The sequence below is a fragment of the Anopheles aquasalis genome, chromosome 2 (assembly GCF_943734665.1).
Source record: "Anopheles aquasalis chromosome 2, idAnoAquaMG_Q_19, whole genome shotgun sequence".
In the NCBI taxonomy this organism is placed as follows: domain Eukaryota; kingdom Metazoa; phylum Arthropoda; class Insecta; order Diptera; family Culicidae; genus Anopheles; species Anopheles aquasalis.
In genome coordinates, this window is record NC_064877.1 from 3,257,501 (window position 1) to 3,272,500 (window position 15,000).

The window sequence follows — 15,000 nt, forward strand, 5'->3', positions numbered from 1 at the left end:
GCTCTCCAGTTCGTTCGCCTGTTCCGGACCACTAGCGCTAGCAGTAGTGCAACGCATCGTACGCATCACGGGGATTGATATTTATACATTTTGCATTTTACAAGCCCTCGCCCTCGTGGCCCCCCCTTGTGCACCACATGATGCAGTGCTCGGAATGATTCCGAATTGACACTTCATTAAGTTTTACAACGGAGCACTACGGAGCACTACGGAGCACTACTCCACATTCAGGCATCTCCCGATCTCTCTCTCTCTCGGTGTCACATTATTACTAAATTATTTTTATTACCAGATCCTGGCGCTGAGCGCACAGCTGCTTCTGGCTGCAATAAAATCTGCGTCCAAATCACCCCCCTCAAACGATGACGAGCACGACGAGGACCGCTGGATGATGATGATTACGATGATGATCCCCCACGGCAGACGAGGTGATGAAATGATTTGAAATTTTGTAATAATTAAAAGCGATTTGCTGCCGCTGTGCAGTGCAGCGCGCCAGGACACATTCCTCTTCTGCTGATGATGTCCAACCCGATGATCGCTTATGCCTGTATGTGTGCAAATGAGGCGTGTGCGATGTGGCGTTTGTGTCGCCGGTAATTAATGCAAACTGCAAACGGAACGCCTAGTCGCTCGCGTTCAATTTGCCCCCGTCCTCTTCTATTTCTAATTTACTTTTGCGGCACCGGAGAACCGACGAAAGGCGAAAGTGGCACCTCTAATCCATCCAATTTAACGCCCATCCGGAACTGATCCATCCCACTGAGTTGAGCAGAGCGGAGGAGGAATTTCGGGAAAAAAGAAGAGAAATACCAGCGCAAGTTCACGATAATTGAATAACTAATACCCTCCACGCCGGGCGCTAATAAAAATAATCTTCCACAGAACCCACGAGCCACGAGGGCCAGCATTCCGCGGGAAGATCCTTTGTCGAGTGGTGGGGTGATGGGGCTGGATAATTTATGCAGCCACCCCCCGGGATCGATCGCAGAACGTGCCCAGAGAGCGAGAGAGCACACAATCGTGTTCAGTTCATCGAGGAAAGGTTTTTCCGTTTTACAAGCCCAAGGAGAAGAAGGTCGATTGTGTGTTCGGTGGTGGGCTTCCTCCCAAAAAAGACACTCCCCAGTAGCTAATTAATTCACTTTTTCGGAAGCGATGCCGATGTCGATCGGATGAATTCATCGTCGACAAGGAGGAGGGTTGTTATCGCGTGGTGGCGCGTGAATTGATACGGTTGTTTCGATGCAAAGTGCCTAAATGCAGCAGCCAGGTCCACGTTGAAGGCCACTACCACTACCGCGCGGTCTTCTGTTCCCCCTCTGTTCCACGACAAGCCATAAATAAATATGGATTCTTATAAAGAGATCCTGTTCACCTGCAACATCACGGGGAAGAGGGTGCCGATTACGTTCACCGCGTTTGGTGGCGTCGCTGCCCGGAATTGAAACCGATTCTCCATCGAATTTCTTGTGTCTTCGCCCTTCTGGTGGCATTCCTTCCGTTTATACTCCACAACATCCTTGCTCGCGAAAAAAGGGAATATTATTATTAATCTCGTTCCAAAAAACACCCCGTGGATGGGAGAGTGCGGTCTAATCTACATGTCAGTTGTTTATTACCTTCCTTCCTTCTCGTCTCCCCCTTCCTGGCACGCGTCCTCACGAAAGTAGAAGGAGGATCACGACACCGCGGTCGCTATAAAACATTCGCGCACTCACGCGGACGCACGGTTATTTATTTCGTATTTATACGCATAGGCCGGAGTGGTGGCCACGCGGAGGGGTGCCCTACAGTGCCGTCTTCTCCTGTCGTCGCGAAGGGGCGCAAACGCCGCAGTGGAAGGAGGTCACGAAATTGACGAAATTGTCACCGTTTCGGGGCTCGCGGGGTTTTTGATGAAATATTTTCAATATTTCGGAGCCGTCGCCCTCCTTTATTTGATTTTCGCACAGCTCTACAGCAAGAGGCTGGAGGGTTGGCGGTTTATTGAAGTGTAAACAGAGGGTCGTCGTATCCTGCTTTCCGATGCCAGCCAGCCAGCCAGCCAGCCAGGGCGGGACGCCGTGATTGATAAATGTCATGTAATCAATTATCGTTAAGGAGCTGCGACTAGAAGACATCGTTTGATCTCGTTTGTGTGCGTTCGCTCCCATCTGAAGACAGGTCTCACCGAACCATGATTCGTGATTTATGGCCACGAAGAGACACCGAGAGAGCCAGCACGGGGTCGACCGATGGTCGATGATTTTTCGATTTTAATTACTGCGTGACGCACCGTGGCGCGCGCTTTCTCGCTCGATCGATCGTATGCGTGCGGGCGCCCTGCGGTCCATGTGTGTCATCGAAATGTTATTAACCCCTTTCCCCCCCTGGTCTTCTCTTCCCTCTCCTTCAGCCTCTTGTGAAGCTGAAAATCGAATTTATAAATACGTCGCGAATAATTAATTAATGCCAGTGGCGCGGCCTGCTTGGCGTCGTCGTCGTCGTCGCGTGGTGCGTGCGCATAGGAAAACAAAGAAATGTCACCGCGCGATCACGATGCGACCGACAACGCATCTCCGGCGTTCGCGTCTGCGTTGCAGCTGTGCACCGGGAACCCCTTGCCCTCTTCCCGTGCTCCTTTCGTGACAATATATTTATAATATTAGTTTATTGGGCGCGAGGTGGCCAATTTAAAGTCGCTTTCCTGTTCGCGAGCTCACGCTAACGGTGCACGTGGCACGGTGGCGAATCAAATCAAAAACCACGGGGGGAGGGGATAGGACGCCAGGGCCATGGTCTAGGGAACCCGTTGCAACATTACATTGAAATCTATAGTGTGTAAAGTTTGTATCAATGTTATAAATAACCCATTTTCTGCTTGTCTGCTTGCTTGCTTGTCGCGACTAGCTGCTGCTGCTGCTGCTGCTGTCGTCTGTCGCAGTCATCGCAGGGTGGTACGGTGCGATGTCTCGTGTGTTTGTGTCTGTTTGCCGTCACGAATCACTGCGCCGTGTGCCATCGTCGTCGTCGTTGTCGTTGTCGAGCGACGAGACTAGGGACGAGAAGGACTACAACAGCGGAGGGGCCTCATTGTGGTCACATTCCACGACATTTCCTTCGGTTCCTTTTCGGCCCGAGGAGTCAACACTGCCACCAGATCAAAGATTAAGAATGTCTCCTCTGTCTCTCTCCCTCTCTTTCTCTCTCTGTGCCAGATTGTGCTTAATTAGAATTCGCGTGTGACCCCCTCCGTGACCTGACAATGTTCTTGTTGGCCTTCTGCTTTTCGATTTATTGACGGCACCGCGCCGCGGTGTGGATGCTCCCAATTAGGCATTTTCCGAAAGCGGAAAGGACACTCGCTCCCCTCGCTGGTTGATCGTTGGATTCCGTTGCTTGACATCGTAAAGCTGGCCACTGTCGTTATCTACCGGTTTGCGGAGTGAGGCGTGAGGGGGTCTGTGGCCTTTTTAAAATAATAAATGGAAATGAAATATGGTCCACGGCGAGAAAGTGGCCACATCCTTTGTTCTCTCTGTATGTATGTGTTGCATGTCCGTGCGCAATACTCTTTCTGCCTCTCTCTCTCTCTCTCTCGCTTGAAAAGGACACTAATCACATCGATACCTGGTGGCCGCCGAGTGTGAAAGCTTTCCGAAGACAGCGCAAGTCTGCGCTGTCTCGGAATCGAGGTCACAAATCGCTTCCCTCCGCGGGGCGGCTTTTGCTAATTAGATATTGTTTGCTTTTGACGTGTAGTGGCGGCTGCTAGAGCCTCTGGCCGTGATTGGATGATTAATGCCACTCAAGCACGACGACCACACAGGCCGTTGTTGTTGTTGTCCTGTTTGAATGAGGACCCCCTCATCGTCCAATCGAACGAAAGACGAGAAGTCAAGTGGCGACCGATGGCCGCGGCCACAAACAGCGAACGGAAACCGAGCCGACAGGAATCGCTCCGCTGTACTGCAGTGCCATAAAGCATAATTACATCCAGAGACCATCGGCCCTCCAGGATATCGATAGTTGTAAATCATAAGACCCACGGCCGACCGACCGACCACAGGGGAGTTTTTTTTTGTTGTATTTCCTCTCCTCATACGTGGACGTACATTCCGTGAAAAAGGGAATAAATTTCCCGACCCCATAATGAGTGTAATAAACAAATTAATAACCGAGGAACTAGAGGGGAGGTCAGTGTGGGTAGTGCACTGGCCGCTCCGTTGTTGGCATTAATATGCAAATTGTTGGGACCCACTAGTGCCCAGGGGGTTCCTGGTGCTGCTGCTGCAAAAAGCGATCGCAATCGTTCAGGACCTCCAGCAGGGTGGCTCGCTTGTTTCTGCTGACATTTGCTCAAACCGGAAACAGCAGCGCGCTGGTCGAGCGTTTCTGCTGACGTTGGCCAAAGGAACTTGCTGCTTCCGGAGCGGAATCGAACGGAAGATTTAAAACCTTTCCTCGTGGAGCAAGTTCTCCGCGTGGGTTTGTGCAGGTGGAAATGAAAGTTTTTAATTAGTTGCCATCCCCCCCCGGAAAGGCCGGAAAGGGTCTTGAAGGGGGGGTTTCTTGTGAAAAAAAAAACTTTCTTTGCGATATTTTAGCAACGAAAGTTGCAGCTGGTGCACGCGCGTGTGATGCAAGTAAAGAGCACACACTCGGGAAAATACCAAAAGCGATTTCATTTAATTAATTAAAATACTTAGTACCGGTGCCGGTGGTCCTAGGAAAGTGTCGCACGCTAATTCGCGATACCGAGATTACCGAGCGGCGAACGATCCCTCGCTCGATCTCGTGGCGCATGAGAATAATTAAACATTAATTAATACATTCCTGGCTCACGCCCCTTGGCGGCTGACTAAGTGAGCACTAAGTCCGCGGCGTTGCGCTTAGTCGTCGTCGACGGCGTTCGCTATATTTAAGCGCATCGACGACATCCTGGCATCCGCATCGTGCGCCTCCTCTAATCTCTAATCTTCGAACCATCTTCCCAGTGTGTGTGCGGGGCAATAAAATGAAATATCTTTTCCCTTCCCTTTTATTTACTGCCACCCATGGCCCATCATAGATTGCGACACACTAAATCCTTCTTCTTCCTACCGCGTCTTCTCGGAGTGGCAGGTGGCCAAATCCGTGATCCACCTTCGAACGGGAATTGTTGGTCTGTTGTGAAAGCCGCTGGTCACCGATGGCCGATGTGACATTTGGATCTAAAGTGTGTGCCTGTGTGGTGGCCAAATCGAGGGCAACAATGATGATGTTTCGCATTTGCCACTGCTTGGCACTGTGCTGCCTGCGCGGTCTTGGCGTGCCCTAGTCGCATTATCGATTTCCCGAAGGGGCGGTGGCGAAGGAACCCGTGAAAGGACGCCGGGCTCTTGACGGGATCGACAGGATTTCGCAACTTTTCGGTGGCCATCGACGACGTCTTACGGTTTTTGATGGCCAAGCCGTACTGCTAGACAGCTCAGCAGTCAAAATTGAACACTCTCGCGATTCCTCAATCCATCCGAAGAATTGAGGTTGTCGAGGAACTCAAACTCGAAAATCAATCAAAGGGCAAAGAGGGAGACCAGAACTGCCTGTGACTTGTTAAAAACTATTTTTGATTTCCCGAACAACCAAGCGTGAACAACAATCAAACGCGGGCTCCCGCGCGCGCGCGCGATTTCGAATTGTAATCGATCGTGACGTGACCTCTCGGTTCTTCTTTTTTTCTTCATCGATTTATGGCCCTCTCCCTTGGGGTTTCTTGGGCGTCGCTCTGTATTTTGCGCACAGTTGAGGCGGCAGGTCCCACACAATGCGCGCACCGTGCGTGGTGGTTTTTGGTGATTATTTGTGGATTTAAAATGTTTAAAAATAGGCCAGATCGTTAACGTGGCGTGGACGCCGGTGATGGCCACCAAATGCGATGGTTTTTTGGGGCAACCAACTCACTGCCGGCCGCGGCTCTTTTGCTGACAATAATACAGATAGGCATAATCAATTATTTTCCCATTTTCTTGCAATCCTGCACCACTGGCCTCGACGGGAGCGCGTGTGTGCCGTTGATCAATAAATTATAAAAACAATGTTTACAGCGAGGACGAGACCACAAGCACCGAAGCAGTTGTTGTGCCGCAGTCCGGGCGACCGATTAACGATGGTTGGGGCCGCGGTGAGTTTGCTTTTCATCTTTGTGCGCCCCCGAGGGGACATTTTAGACCGCTAATGCCTTCACACCACCGGACCGGACCCGTGATCGTAACTCACGCGGTAGATCACGGATGATCGCAAAAGGATCGCACCGCGCGTCCGCTTTTATATCACGTCGTCATCGTGGTCGTGGTCGTTCCCGTTCCAGTCACTTTCGTTTTCATTATTTACAATAATTAGCCACAACAGCGACGGGTGTGCTAGCGTCGTGGTCTGCTGCTGGCACGAGAACTGCGGGACCCACGCATCCGCCAGAGGAGATAGATCCCGAAGGGTATAGACCTATGGTCCTTGGATTCTTCTTCTTTTCGGTCGCCAGTTGCCAGCACAATTGCCTCACTAACGATGGTGGTGTTACGGAAGATTTAATTCTGGTTGCAGCAGGGCAGCAAACGAACAAATTTCATTTCATGCGCGCTGCACTGCACTGCCCTTTTGCAACAAATGCATTTGCATCCCCGGGACCCAAAAAGGGAAACGGAACTTTTGTGTAAAAATTTATCCAAAAATTACTGCCAAAAAATCAAAGGATTTCGAGCAAACCATTTTCGGGGGACCAGCGAACGAGTACCAATCCAATAAAAATCCCGATTTCGATTGCAAACTCATTGAGCCGCAAAATCCGTTTGATCACCGATCCGGTTAATTCGGGGCGAATTTTTCGGGAAATTTTTAATAATTTACGTAGCCATTTTCGCTCTCTTTTCGGGAGGGGGAATCAAGTGCTCTTCGCATTCTGTTGTGCACGCAAAAACGGAAAGGGATGCACATTATCTGGAAGGCAGCACACATATCGCACGAGATGAGGGTTGTGACAGGTTGACCTCTCACCGGACAACAACGCCAGACATTAGGAGTGTCGTCCACTGACGCTGACTGGACACGTTGGCACAAAGTTGTTCCTGGCGACAGGATGACACCAGCCAACGTCCTCAAAAGAGAAAGGATGAGCAGCGACCGTTTAACCAGTTCCGCCCGCTCGTTGCTTAGTTGATCCTTGACCTCCTCCGAGTATGCAACAGTATGCCTCTGCAGCCGTTCAAATGACCGTGCTCTCGTGCACGGAGGACCGTGTATTCGCTTCGAAAGAATAACTTTTATTTACTGGGACCACACACTCCCCCCTAAACGGCTGCCTCAGGAAGGGGTGCGAGAAGATGTCTTCATTTTGGCTTCAGGAAGGATTCGAGACCGAGCGAGCGAGCGGGCGTGTGTCGAAAGTTTACGATAAATAGTCGCAAATCCATATTCCCTCCGCCTCCAGGTCCGGGGCGGGTTTTTTGGTTTAGATTTTTCCGGCAATTACCAGTCCCAACTCTTTCCTTTTTCTGGGGTGGTCTAGCATCGAAAGGGGGATCGGTGTCTGGTCTGTGCACATCTTCATTGCGACCAGCCCCCCCCTGCGCCATCTTATCGTTTGCAATTAATTTTGCATTATCGAGAGATAAATCGCAAAAGGATCGAGGACCGCCTGAAGACCGAAAACTATAAAAGCGATTAGAGCCCTGTTCAATGTTAAATTGATCGATAAATCTCGGTTGCTCTCCACCGTTCCTTTCCTGCTCGTTTTGTATGCGTGTTCCTGGCGCGAGGTGGAGTTTAAAATGGCCGCTCCCTTGGTTCCCTTTCGGGGGGGAAAGAGGAGTCACGATGGCACTACTACTTGCCGCAGCCAAGATGGATGCCGTTTTGTGGATGAGCTTTTCATTTGGTTTCTCTGGAGCGCACCTAGGGGCCCCCAGGGGGGTTTCTTTCTGCGTCTGTGTGCGTCTCTTGTGGGCTGTCCACTTTTCGCTGTTGATGGATGGCGAAACGGCGCGCAAGCAACAAGGCTGCGCACGCCATGGAAGATGTCGAAAGATCGTTCGCGTACGCTCATGCCTTCGGTTTGGTCTCCTCCCTTCCCCCCAAAAAGGGAGAGAGACACATCACCGCGAGAGAGAGAGAGAGAGAGAGGGCCAATCTTCTTCTGATCTCCATTCAATTGAGCAAACATAACGGGGCCCGATGCCGTCGACGGTGACGGTGGGAATGGTGGATGAAAAATGCGAATAAAAGCGCAACCGAAGGCGAATGAAAGAACTCGACCGAACTCTCGGTCTCCGAGCCCCCACCCCCTTTGCCACCCTCCTTTAGTGAACCTTGAGCTTCGCCGAATAAATGACGTTTAACTGAGTGAGCATTGAGATTGAGGCGGCCACATCTGACATGGAAGACAACGACGGCACCACCAGCAGCAGCAGCATGATGATGATGATGATGATGATGATGATGATGATGCTGTACCGTTCCGCACTGGCGAGCGTGTGTATGAGTAGTCGCCGTGAGTCGCCACCGAGACCGAGAAAGCTAATACCCATGAGAACCTGAGAAGGTCCATTGTTCTGCGCTGTCATTTGATTGAACTCTGGCCGGGGGGTGGTGGTGGTGGTTGGATAAAAATGGCGTCACCGAGTGCACACCGAGAGCGAAGAGCGAAGGTAATCAGATTATGAAAATGTTTCTTGAAGCTTCCTTCCCTCATCCACACACCGATGATGATGACCTCTGGCAGGTACTAGTAGGTCGTATCTTTGGGTCGTCGTTTTGAGTCTTTTATCTGCTCGCTCGCCATACGAAAGTTCGGTCCGGTCACTCGGCAAATGAATAAGTGGCAACTATCATCCCCTTTTCCGCTGTTGCTGCTGCTGGACATCGGATAACCGATTGGGGGATGCCAGAAAAGGCGCATCCCCTTGGGATTGCCTGGTGGTCAATCCGAAGGGATCCTCAGGTTAAAGTTTAATAGCTCTTTAACTGTCGATAATTTCCATCCAAATACCAGCTCCTGTTCTGCTGTGGTCACTCTCAAATGGACCTAGGAGAGAGGAGATCCTAGATTGCACTTTAATTGGGGAGATATTTCACGAATCTTTGGGACCCGGGAATGCATGATTTGTCAACTGTCACCGGCAGAACCGGTAAGTAATGTTGCTGCTACGGAACGACCATCTCTAGGCTCCACTTGGTACCGATGTAACGATGAAAAGGAATGTTTACTAATCATTATAAACCGGTCGCCGTACCACTAGGTTCTGGTGTTGTTCCAGCTCCAGTTGCAGGGAAATTTGATGATTTTTAATTTCCATCTTGTGTACCGCAATGTATGTATGCGTGTTCGGTACTAGCAAAGTCTGCTGCCTGCCTGCCTGCCTGCCAGTGATATGTTTATTTTGTGCTTCGAAGTAGAAAAATCGTTCGCTGCCCTTGTCAGTTATGTGGTGGTGGTGGTGTATGTCACGTTGTACATGCGACGTCAATTAATTGATGAGGGAACCAGCGAAAGCGAGAGAAAAAGGAGAGGGAACCGAGCGGAAAAGGGGTTCGAAGCAAAGTTTTTAATCTTTCCCGCCCTCCAGCGACAGGCGGCGGGCGGGTTCGTCCCGTTTGGGGTGCCCTCATTTCCATATGCAAACACATACACCCACACACGACAGGATGTCTTGAGACTGCAGCACCACCAGGCGCGGCCTCGCGTGTGCTTGTGCATGGTTTGCGGACAAAAAACCGGCGAGAAAGGGGTGGCCCAAGGGAGTTTTCGGTCGAAGAATTTCGGTAACGAGACTCCTGTTTTCCCTTTGGAGGTGGTTGGGGGTGGTAGCATAGCAAAAGGATTCCCCCAAGGAAGAAGAAGCGGAGAGAGAGAGAGAGAGAGAGCGGTGCCTTTAATGAGCGGATTAGCGGTAATCGATTTTTTCTGAGCTCGAGCGGTTTTTGGGGGGGCTTTTGCGCAAAAATAAAAACGCGTGCGCTCGTCCTCTTTCTCCTCGGTAGTAATAGCAGACACCCACACCACCCACCGAATGGCACCCACCTCGCATTTTCTTTGTCTTTTATTGGGGGCCTATAAATTGCCTTTATCTATAATTTATTCAAGACGGCAATTATCGCGAACTCGCGCGACAAGGGCTCGGTCGTTTGCTCGCGAAAATGGAATGTTCGATCCAAAGGTGCCAAGGATTGCAGCGGAGTAGAGGGGGAAAGAGGTACCGCCGAATTTACCAACGTATTTACGATTTCTTTCCGAAAATGCAAACGAAAGAAGGGCACACGTGTGGCAGATGTGTATGTTGGTTCATCCCCCTCCCACATATGTTGTGTAGGTGCCACCACCCTCTCCCCTTTAATGACTTAAAACCGGGAGCGGTTGTCTTTCACGAAAAGAAGCTACTCGGCAAAGGAGGCTGTGTTTGATGTGAATAATTGATGAATTCGGAGTAAATCCCCTCCCAGTACTGGTGCTGCTGTCGACGACATCAGCGTTTTTGGTGTGTCTGGTTGCATATTTAAATTATCTCGATCGATTAATTGAACAAACGCGAACAAACGCGAACACGGTGGAAAGGTGGACAATTAATCACAATTTCAAATATTTGACCCGGAATCAAACTTTTCCATCAAAGCGAGCGCGACATGTACATGCCGACGACAACCATCGTTGCCGTTGGTCGTCGTTGTAGCAACCGAGAATGGAAGGAGCAATCGGTTGTAGTAGCAGCGTTCGCTCTCGTTTTGTAAGCAAACCACTTGACAGCTGTCAGCCCCGCTACTACCACGCCACACCGAGAGTGCGACAATGGCAAGGACGACAACGACGAGAACGACGAGTTCCGGATATCCGCATCAAACAAATCGTCGATCCTTTCGACGAGTGCTAGTATGTGTAGTTACTGTTGTCGAGCATTAGTCCAGAACACAATCCCGGTCCCAGCTCTATCGTTTGTTCTCTTCTGGCTCAATAATTATTCCAAGAGGGTCCCCCCACCCAAATGCTGCTGCTGCTGCTGGTGGTTATCGACATCGACAGAAGGGTACGCGTAGCACAAATCAAAGCCCCGGGTGTCCCCTGGAACTCGACTTTTTTGCGTGATTAATCAAAAGAGCAACTGAATTGACATTCTTTTCTATTGGAGAACGCTCGCCTCTACATTATTGCTGCTACCACGATGTCAAGTGTACGGGGCCCAGTAACTCCCCCCCCCCCCGGAAAGGATTCTCTTTGCCATGCACACAACGGAACACAATGAAATATTAATTATGAACCAATCGGCGAGCTGGCGAGCAAAATAAGAATGCAGCAGCAGAAAATTGCAGAAAAGAACACGCTTTGGGACGGAAAAAAGGAAAAGCGCGACATGAAGTGGTCCTGAAGTCGATGTGCTGCAGTTGCCAGCTCCCTGGATCCTGAACTCAGAAATATGCCAATTTGGTGAAATTTCGATATTAATCTTGCCACCACCCCCGCGTAACTTCACTTCCCCGGCAGCCCAGGAATGTGCCCGGGAAGATAAACATAAACCCTTTTTCGTTGGAACGTAGCGTTCGCATCGCAAGAAGAAGTCCTTCCGTACAGCTCTGGCTAGACGCGCAAAGGATGATGCACTTTTCACCGAAACGATTGCAACGCCAGCCGCGGAACGAGCGATTCCTTCGAGAAGGAGAGTTCCGCGACTTGGTGGAAAAACTTTTTTAATAAAACATTGTTTAATGCCAGCCTCCGCCCGCAGCGAGCGTGCCCGTGCATCCGCATTATTAATGCAACTCGCTCAAGTGGTCTGGTGATATGGTTTAGAGTTCGCGCGAGACTTGTAGGTCTTTTGGGGGGAATTGGAAGACAATCGATGACTTACCTTTCTTCGGGATGAGCGACTTGAGCAGCATGATGGCATTCTCGTCGCACGCCCAGGCATGCATCTTCCGGTAGCTGTCGCGCCCTTTCTCCGTCAGCTTATCCCAGGGTTTCGGCTTCGACAGCAACTCCGACACGGTGCCCTGGGACAACCCGAGCACATACTTGGCGAACAGTCGCTGGCCGATGTTGTGCACGGACAGGAGCTCCCGGACACGCCGCGAAATGTGCAACGTGTCGAGGTTCTGGTTGGCGTACTTGTCCATGTTGTAGCGCAGCATCTCCTGCAGTTTCGCCTCCATCGGATCACCCTTCGGGATGAGTGAATCACCGAGCCGACCCACCATCGAACCGGGTGGCATCTGGAGATCGGAATCGGCGAACCGGAAGTGGCCACGTTCTTGGAACTGAAACGGAAGTCCCGGTATCAGGTTGGCCGCGGCCCCATCCATACGCCCCAGTGCACTCAGCGTATTGTTGTTGTCTTCGAGTGGGCTCTTCGAGATGGACATGGGCGTTAGGCCACCACCGTTCATGTGTTCATCGTGGCGCGAGGATACACCATCATCACGCAGGATCGGTGTACTGGCGGCGGACGAAGAGTTGTCGTGTTGGCTACTCGCTTTGTCCTCTGGCGATGTGTGCTGATGGAGCTGCTGATGCTGCTGCTGTTGCTGTTGTTGCTGCTGCAGGTGGTGATGGTGATGCTGATGCTGATGCTGGTGGCCCAACGAAGCCGGACCGAGATCTGTCGGGGACGAGGCAACAACAACATGGTGGTGGTTCATTAGTAAGGCCGGATTGCGTGCCGCAGCGACTGCTGCGGCTGCGGCCGCTGCTGCCAGTCCCGGTGGTGGCGGTGGCAGCTCGGCCACACCCCGGCGCCAGCTGCTGACCAGCTCTTCGCCCAGAAACGACCCAAACTGTTCCACGTTTTGCAGTGGCGGCGGAAGGAACGAGCTCATCGCGCTCGCTACCGGATCGTTCGGCATCGGTTGCGATGGCATGTGACAGTGTGGTGGCCCCTGCCCTGGCCCCTGCTGTTGCTGCTGCTGCTGCTGGTGTGGTGCAGCTGGATGGCTTGGTGGACGCAATAAGGGTGATGATGAAGGGTGTTGCTGCTGTTGCTGCTGCGGCGTTGATGCCGGGCGCGAGCACGAGTTGAGCGAATTGTTGTTAATTTCGTTCAGCGCAGTGGCAGATGCAATGCTGCAGTTGCTAATGCTGCCGGTGTTGTTGTTAGTGATGGTCGAGGAGGATGTTGTCGATGAGGCGGAGGAGGATGACGAGGAGGAAGAGGAATGGTTGTTGTTGTTGTAGCTGGCCATCGTCGTGTTGTTGGCGTTGTTGTTGTTAGTAAGGTCGTTACAAGCGTTACGCGGAGGCTGCTCACTAGCGGAGGAGGACGGCGAGTCGCAGCTCGACACGATGGCCGCCGTGCTGATGCTGTTGCTGCTGTTGCTGCTGGTGCTACTGATGCTACTAGTGTTACTATTGCTTGTGGCACCGATACCACCACCACTACTGTTACGGTTAGTATTGCGCGCTGGTGACAGGGCTCGGATGGGTTGCGGAACTGCACCACTTCCGGCATTATTGCTATCATCATGAACGCGTGGTGATCCTATGGTCGCCAAGGGAAAAGAAGAAGAGAGGGAGGATGGAAAGCGGGGCACAAATTACATTTTTGAGCAACAACACATGATGAGACACATGATGAGCCCTTTCTCCGTGTGTCGTATCTCTCTCTCTCTCTCTAACGACAAAAACGGAAATCAAACTTAGAGTTTTGGGGTGATGAGAACGATGCGTTCAAGATGCTCCGTGGGTGGTTGTGTTCAAAAAACAGATCACGCGGAGAAACACAAAACGATCGAAACCAAATAAGGGGCTGATGATATGAAATCGAAATGATCTCCAATTCGTGGGGTGGCAGTGGTGGTGGTGGTATTGTGAATGATGATGAGCCAAGCCGGATTGTACGTGTGTCTGTATGTGTCCGCGTGTGCCAGTTCAATGGAGTGAAGAAAACTTATGTAAAACATGTTTATTTTCCCATGAAATAGTAACACCAGTCTCCGTCTCGTGGCGCGTGAGAAGCGACGCACTGTTCGAGGAGGGTGGCACGCTGGCACACACAGTGGCCATTAGGGTGGTAACAGCGTCCGGGGGGGGGGGGGGGGGGGGGGGTTTGCTGCTACTGTCAGCGGAGTGCGCGGTGATCGAACGCAAAACAATAATAACGGGAGCCATAAATTTCAATAATTCCATCATCGCCAGCATCGCCACTGGCACCACCACCACCACCACCACTAGGGAGCGAGGCACTTCGATCACTTGATCGTCTGGTGGGGTCCCAACGGAGGGAGAGTGATGCCACTGAAAAGCCATTTGAATTCAATGCGCACAAGAAGCACGATGGGGCATCACAATGTAGGTGATCTTTCCCCGTCCCCGGCAGTCCCAGCTGTGACAGTGATCGCGATCGCGTTGTGTGCGAACGCGATCGCCTCAAACAGAGGAACGCGAATGTGAGTGTTAATGGTGGCGAACGGAGAGACTTTTGGGGCCTCGGTCGATTTGCCAATCGCGTGGGAGAGCCGTCGAGCAAATGATGTCCATCTTGCTGGTCCCCTGAGAGCGCTGGCGAGCACTGGCGAGCGCTGGTTGCGAATGAGTTTCTTCTCGCGGATTTGGTGCACCAACAACGGCGGACGTACTCGCTCGTTGCCGTTTGGTTTGATTGTCTTTTTTTTTGCATTTTGATGAAACTTTTATTAATCGTCCAACGTGCTGCCATACGATGGTCGCCAATGTGACAGGGAAAAATTCCGCTTTTCCACAACACAATATCAGTCAGATCTGAACGATCTGCTACTGTCTGTGCTGCTGCTGGTGTAGGCGATTTGGTCGTAAAAATAAAATCTTAATACCCAAAGGGATCTCTCTCGCTCTTTGGTGTCTCTGGTGTCTTGGGTGCCGCCATCGATCGCCAACAGCACACGAACGAGCCGCGGCGTGGGAATCCGTAGTGTTCAGTTTTCCACCGTTGAAGAAGGGCGGCACCGCTCCGTCAAAGGGCCCGCCGGAAAATGCAGCATTTTCAAACACAAAAGCATCGCGGCAGCTGCTCGACGAGATCGATCTCG

General features: G+C 51.4%; 1 protein-coding gene across 5 annotated transcripts in view; it reads right to left on the bottom strand.

Annotated features, from left to right (window-relative positions):
* Positions 1-15,000, bottom strand: part of LOC126581340 (homeobox protein cut) — a 151,398-nt gene that overhangs the window by 9,582 nt on the left and 126,816 nt on the right. For 3 of the 5 annotated variants that reach the window (XM_050244919.1, XM_050244918.1, XM_050244917.1), the window contains exon 6: positions 11,853-12,599. In XM_050244919.1, coding sequence (XP_050100876.1) covers positions 11,853-12,599 — 747 coding nt within the window. Of the gene's footprint in view, positions 1-11,852; positions 12,894-15,000 lie in introns of those variants that run through there. The other 2 variants (XM_050244920.1, XM_050244921.1) reach the window with 1 other exon arrangement.